The sequence below is a fragment of the Sorghum bicolor genome, chromosome 4, assembly GCF_000003195.3.
Source record: "Sorghum bicolor cultivar BTx623 chromosome 4, Sorghum_bicolor_NCBIv3, whole genome shotgun sequence".
Classification (NCBI taxonomy): domain Eukaryota; kingdom Viridiplantae; phylum Streptophyta; class Magnoliopsida; order Poales; family Poaceae; genus Sorghum; species Sorghum bicolor.
Genome location: NC_012873.2, coordinates 19,443,198 through 19,458,138, shown reverse-complemented (window position 1 = coordinate 19,458,138; position 14,941 = coordinate 19,443,198). Strand labels below are relative to the sequence as shown.

Below are 14,941 nucleotides of genomic sequence, written 5' to 3'. Positions count from 1 at the left end.
TAACTCTCTCAGAGGTGGAAAATTATTATTATTATTGTAAGAATTGTTACCTTGATAATTACCTGAGTAGTTAGGCCTTTGTTGATTCCAACCTTGATTTTGTTCAGGACGGTTGCGGTAGTAGTTGTTGTTGTTTTTGATGTAGTTCACATCCTCAAGCATCTTAGGGCAGTGATTGCCTGAGTGTCCAGTATCTCCACACTCCTCACAAGTCATATGAGAGTCGTAGACGTGCATAACTTCCTTCTTATCTCTAGCTCTATCATCGAGCTTCTTCATAAGCAGATCTAGCTTAGCAGACAATGTGTCTACATCCTTGAGTTGGTGCATACCTCTACCTCTCTTGCGTGTCTGGGTCCTTTCTTTATTCTAGCCTTGGTTGGACGCCATCTTCTCCACAAGAGCTGTGGCTTGTGGTATGGTGAGTGATAGGAATGCTCCTCCAGCTGCAGCATCCATGGTCTCTTGGGCACTATTACCGAGTCCATGATAAAACGTCTGCATCAGTAGCCAGCTCTCCATTCCATGATGGGGACATTCTAGGATGTAGTCTTGGAAGCGCTCCCAAGCTTCTGGAACGGATTCATCATGTTGTTGCTGAAAACTTGTAATTTTCCCACGGAGAGCATTGGTCATGCCCATGGGAAAGAACTTAGCCTGAAAGTTCATGGAGCAGAGTGCCCACGTAGTATTCTTCTCTTTTGTAGCGTAGAACCACTGCTTCGCTCTCCCCAACAGTGAGAATGGGAAGAGGCGAAGTAGTATAGCATCTCTGGGGACTTCTAAAATGGTGAATGTGCTGCAAATCTCTAGGAAGTGTTGGAGATGAGCACTAGCATCTTCGTGTGCCTTCCCACAGAACTGGTTGGATTGCACCATGTTGATAAGTCCAGGCTTGAGCTCAAAGTTGCCGTCGATCTCTACAGTAGGACCAGTGCGGATGTTGTCCGTAGTGGGAGCTGAGAACTCACGGATCGATTTGTTCGCCATGACTTCAAACTCTGAAGTCAAGTGCCGGGTGAAACTTCAGTGATCTTCTTGATTGGATGAAGCTTCATATTGAAGTGTTGACGATCTCTTCTTGAGCTTGGCTCTTGTTTTTCTAAATAATGCTTTGGGATTGTCAACAAAATTTCCTGGAAGATGTCTTCTATTCATACATTACCCTGCATAAAATAAAATAGAAAAATAATGGGGTAAAACTGTATGAGAGAATTGATAATCTCAATCATATTAGTGATGCGAATGATGACTAAAAATTCCATATTCATTCCTCATTAGTAATCAACCTACCCTGGCAACGGCGCCAAAAATGCTTGTTGGGCATTCTTAACGTCACTACCAAAAGTTGACTTAGTTTTCTAATTCTGATAACGGCGCCAAAAATGTCAAACTTATCCCTCATGCCACTTACGCCAAGTTGTCATCCCCAACATGACATAAGAGACGCGATATTGAAATATGCAATTGCTCTTCTAAATGAATAATAAATGAGATCTGCAAGCGCACAGATTAATACTGATGTAGCATTTTAACGAGGAAGTATTCTAGGTATCGTTATTTATAATTTTACCATTGGGAAGGGATTGCTAAACATCAATGTTGATTATGGAATGGAATTTAGAATTGAGTATCTATCATTGCATGTATAATTGAGAGCATTTATCTATCTCTTTCATACAGAGATAAATGTCACATAAAAGATAGATAAAGTATGAATGGTGACAAAAATAATTAATCTGATCAGCATAACTTAGCCACATATAAATATGATAAGCATCTCAATAGATATTCTAGCAAGTCATTAGCATGGAATTAGGATGAACTACAAGAATGTTTCCTAAGTTATTCTTAACTATAAAGTCTAGCATATCATAGTTAGTGCAATTATACTCGGCAATCATTGCGAGACAGCACTACGCCCACGCATAGTGATATTATCAAAGAAGATAAGAAACATAGCAATCACTCCCCTGTAATAATGTTGCTCTGCCAGCCCTATACACGAGAGGGGGACTATATAAGAATAAATGGAGCTGTCACTACCACGAACTACCCCGCGATCTGGCATATAGGGTACAATCGCAGATAAATACGGTATAGGCACCACGCCTACACAATACTTATCATTTACCCACTGTACACATGGATAAACGCTATACGATCCTAAACATGTATATAATTCCAATCTAACTAAGCCAAGCATATAACTATGATAAACTAAGAACAATATAATTGCAAATATAAACAAGTAGAGCAAAGTCATAATCAATATATTGAAGTAGAACAAAGTCATATTCATAATATTGAAGAACAAAGATGAACAATTGAAGAACAATAGAGGAATTACCAAGAATCCTCTTGATAGATCCGAAAACCAATCGAAGATTGACTCCTTCTAGTTCTAATCCTATGTAGCTATGCTAAACTAGAGATCTATTGATGTGGTGGCTCTAGGGCTTGATCAGAGGCTTCTTCTCTCGAGATAGATAATGAATTAGGGTTTCAGAGAGGTCCTCTCCTCCAGGGGCCAGGGGGTCTGCTTATATAGTCCTTCCAAATGATTGTGGGCCGTCGGATCAAACCGATATTAATCGCACGGTTTTCCTTGATCCTTTAGGCCGGTGGAGCATGATCCGTGAGGTGGAGCGTGATTGGCCCTCAGGCCAGGGTGGGCGCCCAAGGGGGAGGCCGAGCGCCCTGGCCCCGGGCCCGTTCGGTCTCACGTTCGTTCCCGTGGCTTCTGGATTCTTCTAGATGTTGGATAATTGCGTGGTACGTTAATATCTCTATGTAAACCCGACGTGTGGGCCTTTCCTCTGTATTTCCTGATAACCCCCTGCAGAAATAGACAAACACCACAACTCGTGGAATTCTGTTAGATAAAACCCTAAGTCTGGGTGTCGGTTGCATTTGGATCCTTTTCTTTGTTTATTTGTTGATTATATTTGATACTTAAGGACCGTTAACACACCCCCCCGCCTCGATCTCGTCGGCAGGACTTCCTGATCTTGTCGGCGGCCGCGATTCGCTAGCGCTTGCCCCCCTCCACCCACCCACCCACTGGGCACTGGTCGATTCAGTGCTCTGATTGCGTGATCTCGCTGCGGTTACGCTCGTTGCGGCCCAGGTTCTTCTTAGTTCTTCCCAGTTGCTCCACTCCGCTGGTTACTTTTGTTGTTTTTCCACTTCTGCCCCATTCTTTCTACTTTTATTTCTTTTTGTGTGGTTTTCTGCCAATTGAACGCACCAATCGAGGAGGTGTTCGAGAACCTGTGATGCAGCCCGCAGGGTCTCTCCATGAAGCAGGCCGAGCAGCGCCTCACCATCTTCGGGCCCAACAAGCTGGAGGAGAAGCGGGTAAAAGGAATCCGCCCGCCTCCTTGGCCTTTCATGGGTTCCTGGTGGTCCGCTTACATGATGGATGTGTGTGTCTGTGTCTGTGTGCCTGCAGGATAGCAAGATCTTCAAGTTCGTGGGGTTCATGTGGAACCCGCTGTCCTAGGTCAAGTTGGATTCGCCAGTATGCTATTTGCCTTGATTTTCACAAGTCACAACAAACTGCTACTTGAGAGGAAGGAAATTTTGCAGACTAATATCCTATTTTTCATGTTCTCAGAGACAGCTACTGTTAGATTATTAGGCAATTTCCATGTCATTTTAATTCCATAAATTAACAATATGATGATGACATATATGATATTATTGATAAATATAAGTATAACATGAATCATCATTACGACATGTAAATATGATCCATAAAGCATATCAAACATCAAAACAAGGCATGGTATATAACTTTCTGTAACAGTACCAAAAATAATATAGCTATCGAAACAGATAAACAGATGTACTGAAACAGACAAGCAGATACTAGCGAAACAATAGAACTGTAGAACAGAGGCATATACGCAGAACTTAAACATAGCAGGAACAGACAATAGATATCTTGCGAAACGATGAAACAAACCTACTGAAACAGATATGACACAACTACTGAACCTGCACGACAGAGCTAGTGAAACAAGTAGAGACAAAGCGACGTAAAACTGAGGGAAGACGAACAGATCATACCCTGAGACTCGTGCATTCAGATTTCTAGAACTTTGTCCTTCCTCGATCGCCAAGGAGTAGAGACGAAGGTGAAGACGACGAACCAATCACCGGGAAGGAGAAGACGGTGACCGACAACACCAAGAGACCTCTGGGAAGAAGATGAACAACAGTAATGGAGTTGGGCAGTCGCGTAGACGCTCCCCAAAAACCTAATTGTCCATCCCTCGTGCAAGGTCTCGAACGGCAAGGGCTCCGGAGGCACCTGCCCTCTCGCTCCTTCGTGCCCGCGAAGTTACGAGATGGGGATTCCTACTTTGCAACGGAACTGTGATCCTGAGTATTCTCTCTTGTTGTACCAAAGAGATGAGTCTCCTATTTATCCTTGTGGCTGGAGAGGAGAGGAGGGGAAGGGACTCCCCTGCTAGCGGCTGAGGAGACGGGCATCTTAAGGGTTTTCACGTGGAGTTGAAACTCCCTCAATTAATTATCAAAACACCCACAGATAATGAGTTGAAACTCCCACATAATTGAGTTGAAACTCCCGTACCATTAGCCTGCCACTCCAACCCTTGGACTTGCTCCCTGATTGGTACAATATGTATTATCCATAATTACACACCATAGAGTTTATTGATTTATTAAATCTAAATGGGTCTAGCCCATAATAAATCCAACAATCCCCACCAAACTCTAGGGTTTGTAATGATGAAGCATCAGAACCACAGTTCTTTGAGATATCAGTGTTTTGATGGAGACTGTTAAGTTGAACATCCATCTAGAACAAGAGTTTCACCCACTCACAACTGAACAATGGACTATGCCTTGAATTGACAGTTTTATGCGAGATGAGGTCCACTCAAGCCCTTTGCTGATACTTGGCTGCACAAGGCATCCCTGCTGTTTGAAGCATATAAGTCACACTTCAGTGCCTTTCATGAGTATTTAGGGATTACCTAAGTCCCATAGACTGTGACCAGTAGTCTGACTCATATAGGTGTTTTCCTCAAAAGATGTTCTCTAGGCCAACATCTCATGTGTATTAGACTCTTGGAATACATTAAGGTAAATACCAACCTGCCTTATAGAAGGAAAGTTGTACATCAGGGATAGGTTCAAAAGGGAACTTTCCTCTCAATCTACTCATAGCTTGTTTCACCACTCTACTTCATGGGATCTCCAATCACATAGAGCAGGTTACTACTACAGTAGATTAACTTGTGGGTCTCATACCCATCTCTCTCGATGCACTTTCTATCACATTACGTGACAGTCCCTTAGTGAATTGATCTGCCAGATTATTCGACGTATGGACATAGTCCACCATTATAACTCTGGAGGTTTTCAACTTTCTGACAGATTTTAATCGTCTCTTAACATGCCTTGTAGACTTCATGTTATTCCTGGAACTGTTGACTTTAGTAATCACAGTTTGGTTGTCACAGTTCATGGATATAGCCGGTATCGGTTTTTCAACTACCGGTAAATCCATCAGGAGTTCACGAAGCCACTCGGCCTCAGCCCCAGCAGTGTCTAATGCTGTGAGTTCTGCTTCCATTGTAGACTTCATTAAGATAGTCTGCTTGCAAGACTTCTAGGAAACAGCACCACCTCCAAGCAGGAACATATATCCGCTCATGGCATAAAGCTCATCAACATCAGAGATCCAGTTGGCATCACAATAGCCTTCCAACACTCTAGGGTTTCCGGTATAGTGAATACCATAGGACATAGTCCCTTTTAGGTAGCGCAACACTCTCTCAAGAGCACGCCAGTGATCATTGCCCGGTTTTGATACAAACCGACTCAGCTTGCTCACAGCATATAAAATATCTGGTCTCATTGCACTCGCAAGGTACATAAGCGAGCCAATGATCTGGGAGTATGTTAATTGATCCCTTGCTATTCTTTGATTTTTCCTCAATAGCACACTAGGGTCATAAGGTGTGGGAGCAGGATCATAGTCACTAAACCCAAAGTGACTTAATACCTTTTCCGCATAATGGGATTGTAACAAAGTTACCCCACCATCACCTTCTATGATGAGCTTGATGTTAATCAGCTTCTCCCAAATCTTTCATATCAAAATTACTCGATAGTAGTTTCCTCAATCACATTGAGATTAGATCCGAAGATCAAAATGTCATCAACATAAAGGCATAGCATAACAGCCTCACCCCCACCATATCGATAATACACACAAGTGTCAGCTTCATTCACAACAAAGCCATCAGCTATAAGTGTACTATCAAACTTTTCATGCCATTACTTAGGTGCTTTCTTTAGGCCATATAATGACTTTAACAGCCTACACACCTTACTTTCTTGACCATCCGCAATGAACCCTTCTGGCTGATCCATATAGATCTCCTCATCTAACTCTCCATTAAGGAAAGCCGTCTTAACATCCATCTCATGAATAATAAGACCGTATGAAGTTGCCACGGCAATCAAAGTGCGAATTGTAGTCAATCGAGCGAAGTGAATAGGTGTCAAAGAAATCTTCCCCTTCTTTCTGGGTGTATCCTTTGGCCACCAACCTTGCCTTGTACCTCTCAATTGTACCATCAGGCCTAAGCTTTTTCTTGAAGATCCATTTGCAGCCTATAGGTTGACAGCCATAGGGACGGTCAACGACCTCCCATGTTCCATTGGACATAATAGATTCCATCTCACTCCTTACTGCCTCCTTCCATAAATCGACATGAGGAGAGGAATATGCCTCAACAATGGTAGTTGGCGTGTCTTCCACAAGGTACACTATAAAGTCATCACCAAAGGATTTTGCAATCCTCTGTCTCTTGCTCTTTCGAGTGACTATAGTGTCATCCTCCTCTGGGATGTGCATGTGAGTCTCCTCAGCATGATCTATAGGAATAGACAATTCTTGCTCATGGGTATTATAGGCTCATGACTTATTTTACTAGGTGTATTTTTCATGGGAAACTCATTGTCAAAAAATGTAGCGTCTCTCGATTCCATGATAGTATCAACATACATATCAGGCACATTAGATTTTATAATTAAGAACCTATATCCAACGTTGTAGAAAGCATAACTAAGGAAAATACAATCAATAGTTTTAGGTCCTAATTTACGCTTCTTGTTAATTGGCACATTCACCTTTGCCAAACAACCCCAGGTGCGTAAATATGAAAGATTTATTCTCTTCTTTTCCCATTCCTCGAATGGAGTGATCTCTTGGTTTTTAGTAGGAACTCTGTTAGGACATGACACGCGGTCAAAATTGCCTCACCCCACCATTCCTTGGATAATCCCGCTGTATTTAACATGGCATTCACCAACTCTGTTAAAGTGCGGTTTTTCCTTTCAGCAATCCCATTGGATTGTGGTGAGAATGGCAATGTCCTCTCATGAATAATACCGTGTTCCACACAAAATTCATCAAAATCATTTGAGAAATATTCTCCACCTCTATCAGACCTTAAATGTTTTATTTTCCTCTCTAGTTGGTTTTCAACTTCAGCTTTATAGGCCTTAAAATAATGGAGCGCTTCATCCTTTGTTTTTAAGAGATACACATAGAAAAATCTAGTGGAGTCATCTATGAATGTGATAAAGTATCTTTTACCGCCTTTAGTCAAAATACCATTCATTTCGCACAAATCGGAATGAATAAGTTCTAGAGGTGCCAAGTTCCTCGCCTCAGCAGCCTTATGAGGCTTGCGGGGTTGTTTTGATTCAACGCATACATGGCACTTAGATTTATTGACCAAGTTAAATTTAGGAATTAAATTCAGATTTGCTAACCGCATAAGACTGCCATAACTTGCGTGACAAAACCGTGAATGCCATAAATCCGACTCATCAGAAATATCAACAGAATTCACTAGTTTATTACACACATCATGTAGAGATAAGCAGAACAAACCTCCGCAATCATATCCTTTACCAACAGAAGATCCATGTTTCGACACAACACATTTGTTCGATTCAAGGACAACTCTATAACCATCTCGACATAGCATAGAAGCACTAACAAGATTTTTCTTGATAGAGGGCACATGTTGCACGCTCTTCAATGGCACCGTCATCCCCGAAGTAAACTTCAGAATGACCGTACCAACACCAAGAATATGAGCACGCGACCCATTTCCTATCAACAAGGCACCAGACCTCCGGATCTGGTAAGTGGCAAACAAGGAAACATCAGCACACACATGTATATTTGCACCACTATCCATCCACCACTCAGGTGAATTACAAACTGAAAGAACATATGGCAAATAATTACCATACCCATATGTTCCTACAGTCTCAGTGATTACAACATTAGCTGATTTCTTCCCTTGGAAGAACTTGCGATCTGGGCACTCACTTGCCCAGTGTTCCTCACTGCCACAAACAAAGCAGCCTCCCTTCTTCTTGTTATTGTTGGTAGTTTTCTTGAATTGAGTGGATTGATTGGGCTTATGATTGTTCTCTTTCTTTTTCTGTTTTTTCTTCTTGTTAAACTTGTGGAATTTCTTCTGCACCACAATGGCAGTAGAAGGCTCAACACCTTTCCCATTATCTTTTGCTCTCGCCCTCTCCTCAACATCAAGAGTACCAATGAGTTCCTCAACATTGAACTCTTGCCTCTTGTGTTTGAGAGAAGTAGCAAATTCCTTCCAAGAAGGTGGTAACTTGGCGATAATACCGCCAGCCACAAACTTGTCAGGCAGGGGACAAGGGAAAAGTTCAAGTTCCTTAGCCAGTGCCTGAATCTCATGAGCTTGTTCCACTACAGAATGGTTCTCAACCATCTTGTAGTCATACAACTGCTCCATAGGATACAGTTCAGTACCAGCGTTAGTAACTCTAAACTTAGCCACAAGAGCATCCCATAATTCTTTCCCGCTTGGAAGAATTATGTAGCTTTTCTGGAATTTTGGATCAAGTGCGCTAATCACTGCACCTCGAAAGAGGTTGTCATCAGCCTTAAACTTAGCCTCATCCTCAGGAGATAAGTTAGCAGGCTTGCCCTCAGCGGCATGATAACATGACATAGCAGTTAGCCACAATTCCATCTTAGCTTTCAACATCAAGAAGTTTTTGCCATCAAAAGGATCAGGTTTCAACACGACAGCAAAACCCCTGACAGAAAAATGCCTATATTTAGGTTTTTGGATTGTTAGATTATTAGGCAATTTCCATGTCATTTTAATTCCATAAATTAACAATATGATGATGACATATATGATATTATTGATAAATATAAGTATGACATGAATCATCATTACGACATGTAAATATGATCCATAAAGCATAGCAAACATCAAAACATGGCATTGTATATAACTTTCTGTAACAGTACAAAACATAATATAGCTATCGAAATAGATAAACAGATGTACTGAAACAGACAAGTAGATACTAGCGAAACAATAGAATTGTAGAACAGAGGCATATACATAGAACTTAAACATAGCAGGAACAGACAACAGATATCTTGCGAAACGATGAAACAGACATACTGAAACAGATATGACACAACTGAACCTGCACGACAGAGCTACTGAAACAAGCAGAGACAGAGCGACATAAAACTGAGGGAAGACGAACAGATCAGACCCTAAGACTCATGCATTCAGATTTCCAGAACTTTGTCCTTCCTCGATCGCCATGGACACTACAAAAAATCTGTTAATCTGTGATGGAAAAATTCCATCACCGATCACCAAAAAACCATCGCTATCCAAGATCTGCGACGGTTTCAGATAACATCGCGGATTGAGCGTCACCTATTAACTCTCGTGACGGTTTATCAAAAAACATCACCGATTCCCTTAATCGGTGACGGTTTTTAACCGTCACGGTAGAGCCCGAGGCCTACTTAGTCCAGCCCAAGCCCATTTCCTGTGATGGAAAAAAACCGTCACCGTTGAATTGCTACATCATCATAGATGCCTACGAGGCTGCTGACATGGATGATGACGTGGACACTACCTCATCCTATTGGTTAACAGGCCAGAATACTAGATGGGCAAATTTGGCCCAATTTGAGCCATTTTAAAAGCAAAATTTTATCCTTTTTCGCAGGCCTATTTCAGCATATTGCAGCCCATATTCATCACTACTTTTAAGCCCATTTTTCAGCCCATTAGTACAGCACATATAGCCCATATACATAGCTCATTTTGAAACATTCAGCCCATATACACAGAGCACTAGTAATTACTGTACCAGCACATTAAATAAAAACATCATATTTCCATCCAACAACATATCACATAAATTTTCATCCAACATCACATTACACAATTCTTCACCCAACAATTGTTACCATACAAAAGTGCATACAATCTTACACTTTACCATGGCACAAGCCATCAACACAAACTTCAACAAATGGAAAAAAACCAGCAGCTTGGTGAATCCAGCCAGAACAGCAAACTGGAAGCAGCAGCACCAAAACATATACCGCCATATATGACTTAACTTGGTCAAAATTGACTTGACAAGTTAGCAGCAGCAAAATGCATTTAGTAAGTGGCAAAAGGTATGCACCATTCATGTCTTAGTTTGGTCAATTTTGACGGACCAAAAGATTAAGTTTTGCTTCCATCGCAGATTGACTCCTCTTCATCTCCTCTCGATCCACAATCCTTGCCTGCTCAGATTCTTGCACTTTATTTGACAAATCAGCCACCTGCGCACGAAGCTCAGCATTGGTCCTTCTCTCCGCTTCCAGTTCTGTCTCGGTGCTCCGCGCACTGGATCTACGCGAGGCGTTCTGGAACCCCACATTCTGCAAGAACTTATTCTTCTTGGTGCTCTCAGCAAGCACATCGGAAACAACTTGAGCTGCAGACTTAAGTTCTTCACCTTCTGTTGTTGTAGATAGCTCATTTTCCATCCGAGTCTAGCAAGCAAGTAACAAACATGGTTGATATGAGTGAATTAAGAAAAGCATTACAAAGATCAAAGTCTGAAAATTATCTTATAATAGCTTCCTGTACAGCTGGGGTGTAGCATTCCGGAGTAGAGACAAAGGTGAAGACGGCGAACCAATCACCGGGAAGGAGAAGACGGTGACCGACAACACCAAGAGACCTCTGGGAAGAAGATGAACAGCAGCAATGGAGTTGGGCAGTCGTGTAGACGCTCCCCAAAGACCTAATTGCCCATCCCTCATGCATGGTCTCGAACGGCAAGGGCTCCGGAGGCACCTGCCCTCTCGCTCCTCTGTGCGCGCGAAGTTACGAGATGGGGATTCCTACTTTGCAACGCAACTGTGATCCTGAGTATTCTCTCTTGTTGTACCAAAGAGATGAGTCTCCTATTTATCCTTGTGGCTGGAGAGGAGAGGAGGGGAAGGGACTCCCCTGCTGGCGGCTGAGGAGACGGGCATCTGAAGGGTTTTCACGCGGAGTTGAAACTCCCTCAATTAATTATCGAAACACCCGTAGATAATGAGTTGAAACTCCCACATAATTGAGTTGAAACTCCCGTACCATCAGCCTGCCACTCCAACCCTTGGACTTGCTCCCTGATTGGTATAATATATATTGTCCATAATTACACACCATAGAGTTTATTGATTTATTAAATCTAAATGGGTCTAACCCATAATAAATCCAACAGCTACACCATTACCCTAGGGTATAGGATGTCAATTGCACTGGGAGCTGGACTCTGTTGAGTGTTAATTGCTTGCTCATGCTTTCTTCTCCCTATTCAGTTCTAAGAGTACATATGTGTCTGAGACAGTGACTTCTTTTTGTTTCCATGGCTACAGGATTATACAACTAAACTATCTGACTTTGGCCTAGCAAAAGCTGGCCCTGAAGGTGATGAGACTAATATGTCAACGAGGGTTTGAATATATAACAGCAAAACTTATAGTCACAAAAAAGTAACTGTAATGCATGTCTGATGTCACATTTAGATTGTTTGCTGCTTGTTTCAGTATTTGTACAACAAACTATGGCCATACCCTACACATGCATGTGGTGTTTGTCTGTGTTTATTTGTTGTTCTCATGTATATAGCTGATGTGCATGTCACTTGACTGCTAGAAGTGATGTCGTCGGGACCCTGGAGCCATTGCATGTCCACTAATGATGATTCTGCAGGTACTTTTCTGAGTTCAAGTCAGGTGCAGAGATGATGGATTGCTACGGAGAGTACCATGAATGCTTAAAAAGTTGCTCAAGTTTGATCTTTGTGTATGGCCTGGTATTTTCATTGTAATGGATTTTTTATTTTCAAAGGAGATGTGATATTCTATGTACCTATTTCTAAGTGATCTTTTGCACACTACTGTCTTCTTTTTTTAATTCTAGTGACCGCTAGTCAGTTCCTGTAAATGATCGTGTTTTACAGTGGAAAATGCAAAGATGAGATCTTGCATGATTTTACACACTAGGATTAGTAAGAATTTCCTGTGGAGTTTTTTCACTACGATTGTACTGCATGAGCTCATAATACAATACACATTTTGTTTAAGTAGCATTCTCATGCTTGATAAGTGTGATGCTACAGAATTGCTAACATGCCGGCTTGTGGTGAGGACATCCATCCCCTTGTCAGTGACAATGGTATCACAAGGTGAAAAAACACACTCATGTATTTGCTCTTTATCCTTCTATGTAATCAGTTCATTTAGTAATATTTCAAACTTTTTTATTAACCTACCATGGTTCCTATGTAGTGACCTATTAAGGTACTTATTTTATTTACCAAAGGAAGATTAGTGTTTTGTAGACACACTAGATCAGATAGTCTTTACTAGATGGAGAATCACTCAAATATCACTCAGTTCATACAAAACAGTTACAGAGAACAATTCGATAAGCAATGGCATAGAATGAGTAGGTTACCTTCTTTTTTAGATAATGAGTAGGTTACCCTTTTTTAAATAATGAGTAGGTTACCCTTTTAATGTATAGAAATTTTGTAGTCCAACTCATACTTACAATATACTATCTGTTTTACAGCTAGTTCATCTCATGTTAATGAGGACATCTATGGTGATGGCATGGACAACGAGGGCATATGGACTTGTCTTTTGAACATCTTATGTCTTAGCTGTCTTTTGTCTTCTAAACATGTATGGTTGAGCGTAGATAACTCATTAGTACAATGTTAGATTGTCTTTAGCTAAAACCAGGACGTAGCATGTAACATGGCTGTACATGAATACTTAGGAGGCATGTGCTGGTGGTAGGATGATAGTGGTACAATGATTTGGTGAAAATTCTAATATATTATTGTTGTGCTATACACTTAATGCTGTGGTTAGATTGGATTTGTGCTTCATTTGATTATTGTAATTTTTTTTTGCTGTATTATTATCTTTGCCGAGGCCAATAGCCAAGGCCCTCGGCAAAGATTTTTTGTTTGAAAAATCCTGAACATTACTTTACTAAGAGGTAGGGATGAGACCTCGACAAAGGTTTTAAAAAAAAAATAAAAAAATCATTTATTTGCTGAGGGCCTGTCCTCGACAAAGAAACTGCCAACGGCATCGTGACGACTGCTTTTTTTGTCGAGGGCCGTCCTGGCCTTCGGTAAAGGCTTTGTCGAGTGCCCGATAAAGGGTCTTCGGCAAAGATCCCTTTGCTGTCTAAAAATTCTCCGAGAGGTCTTTGCCGAGGGCAGCCCTCGGCAAAGCCTTTGCCGAGGGTTTCTCGGGCTTTGCCGAGGGTCAGAGGCCCTCAGCAAAGCCTGTGATTCCAGTAGTGAAGGGAGCATGGCTCCAAGCATGAAAGGTTACAATGCGTTAATTTCATTTCATCGGATGATCATCTCAAACATATATAATTTTTTTTTGTACAATCAAGGCAAATCGTTGGCCACCAAGCAACGCAAATACATATTTACGGTAACTAGAACGTGTTTCAAAAATAGAATACACTAGAAAATAACGAACAGCCCATACTAATAAAACTTAAGAGCAAATATGCATGACCGCGCACACATGCAGCAAAACGAACGTACGGTAACTACAACGTGTTTCGCAAATAGAATACACTAGCAAATATGCATGATCGCGCGCACATTCAGTAAACCAAACGTACGGTAGCTGCCACCAGATCAGCACGGAGGAACCAGCCGGCCGGCGACCACCATGGCCTCACAGAGACGGCGAGGAACAAATCAACAGGTTGACGTGATGCCATGATCGACGGCTGGGCTTCACAAATCTTTATTTGTTGACGTACCGCAGGTCATTCCCTAGCAGAATTTTAAGCAGAAGCACTTGCGCGAGGTGCCGTCCATCTTGCACTTGCCGCCTGTGAACTTCTCCGTCTTGCATACGTTGTCGCAGTTGGTGTGGCTGAAGCACATGCCACTGAACGAGTGGCTTTGCGACAGGCAGTGCTTCTCCTCCACGACCACCCTGGCCGTCGCTGTCTCTGCACACACCACACACACACACAGGGCGGATACATATTCATTCCATAATACTTGCAAAGCTTGACACACCGGCCAAGAGCTGATGACGAAGATCACCTGCCGCGACGATGATGAGAAGGACGAGGAAGAATGGTGCGGCCATGCGGCGACACAGTGCCATCTCTCTCCTTTTTTTAATTTATTATCTACCCAAAAACTGAACCACGGTGTCAGCTCTGAATTTTGGTGCAGCAGGCGGAGCTCCGTGGTGGTGTAATATATGGAAGGAGACATGATGATGGGCTAGCGCTATGAATAGCCATTGCTTAATTTGGGCATGGATATTACTGGCAGGCGGCACAGCATGCACGGATGCACCCCGTTGTCCAGGGCTAGCCATTAAACCACAACTATTGCTGCCCGTGGTGGATGACATCATGGGCGGTCTGGAGAGCACCAATAGAGGAAGGACGTTCGAGCATTAGGGTCGGGCGAGATGGAGATTGCTTGGCCTCGTTCGAGGCCTTGACGTTGGGGCTCGGGT

The 14,941-nt window shown here is 42.2% G+C and overlaps 1 protein-coding gene across 1 annotated transcript; it reads right to left on the bottom strand.

The window, feature by feature from the left end:
- Positions 13,766-14,638, bottom strand: LOC8077764 (defensin Tk-AMP-D1). Its single transcript, XM_002451938.2, has 2 exons — positions 14,515-14,638; positions 13,766-14,417 (listed from the first exon to the last, which is right to left on the bottom strand). The coding sequence occupies exons 1-2, from the start codon at positions 14,576-14,578 to the stop codon at positions 14,236-14,238; spliced, it is 246 nt and encodes an 81-aa protein (XP_002451983.1). The 5' UTR covers positions 14,579-14,638; the 3' UTR covers positions 13,766-14,235.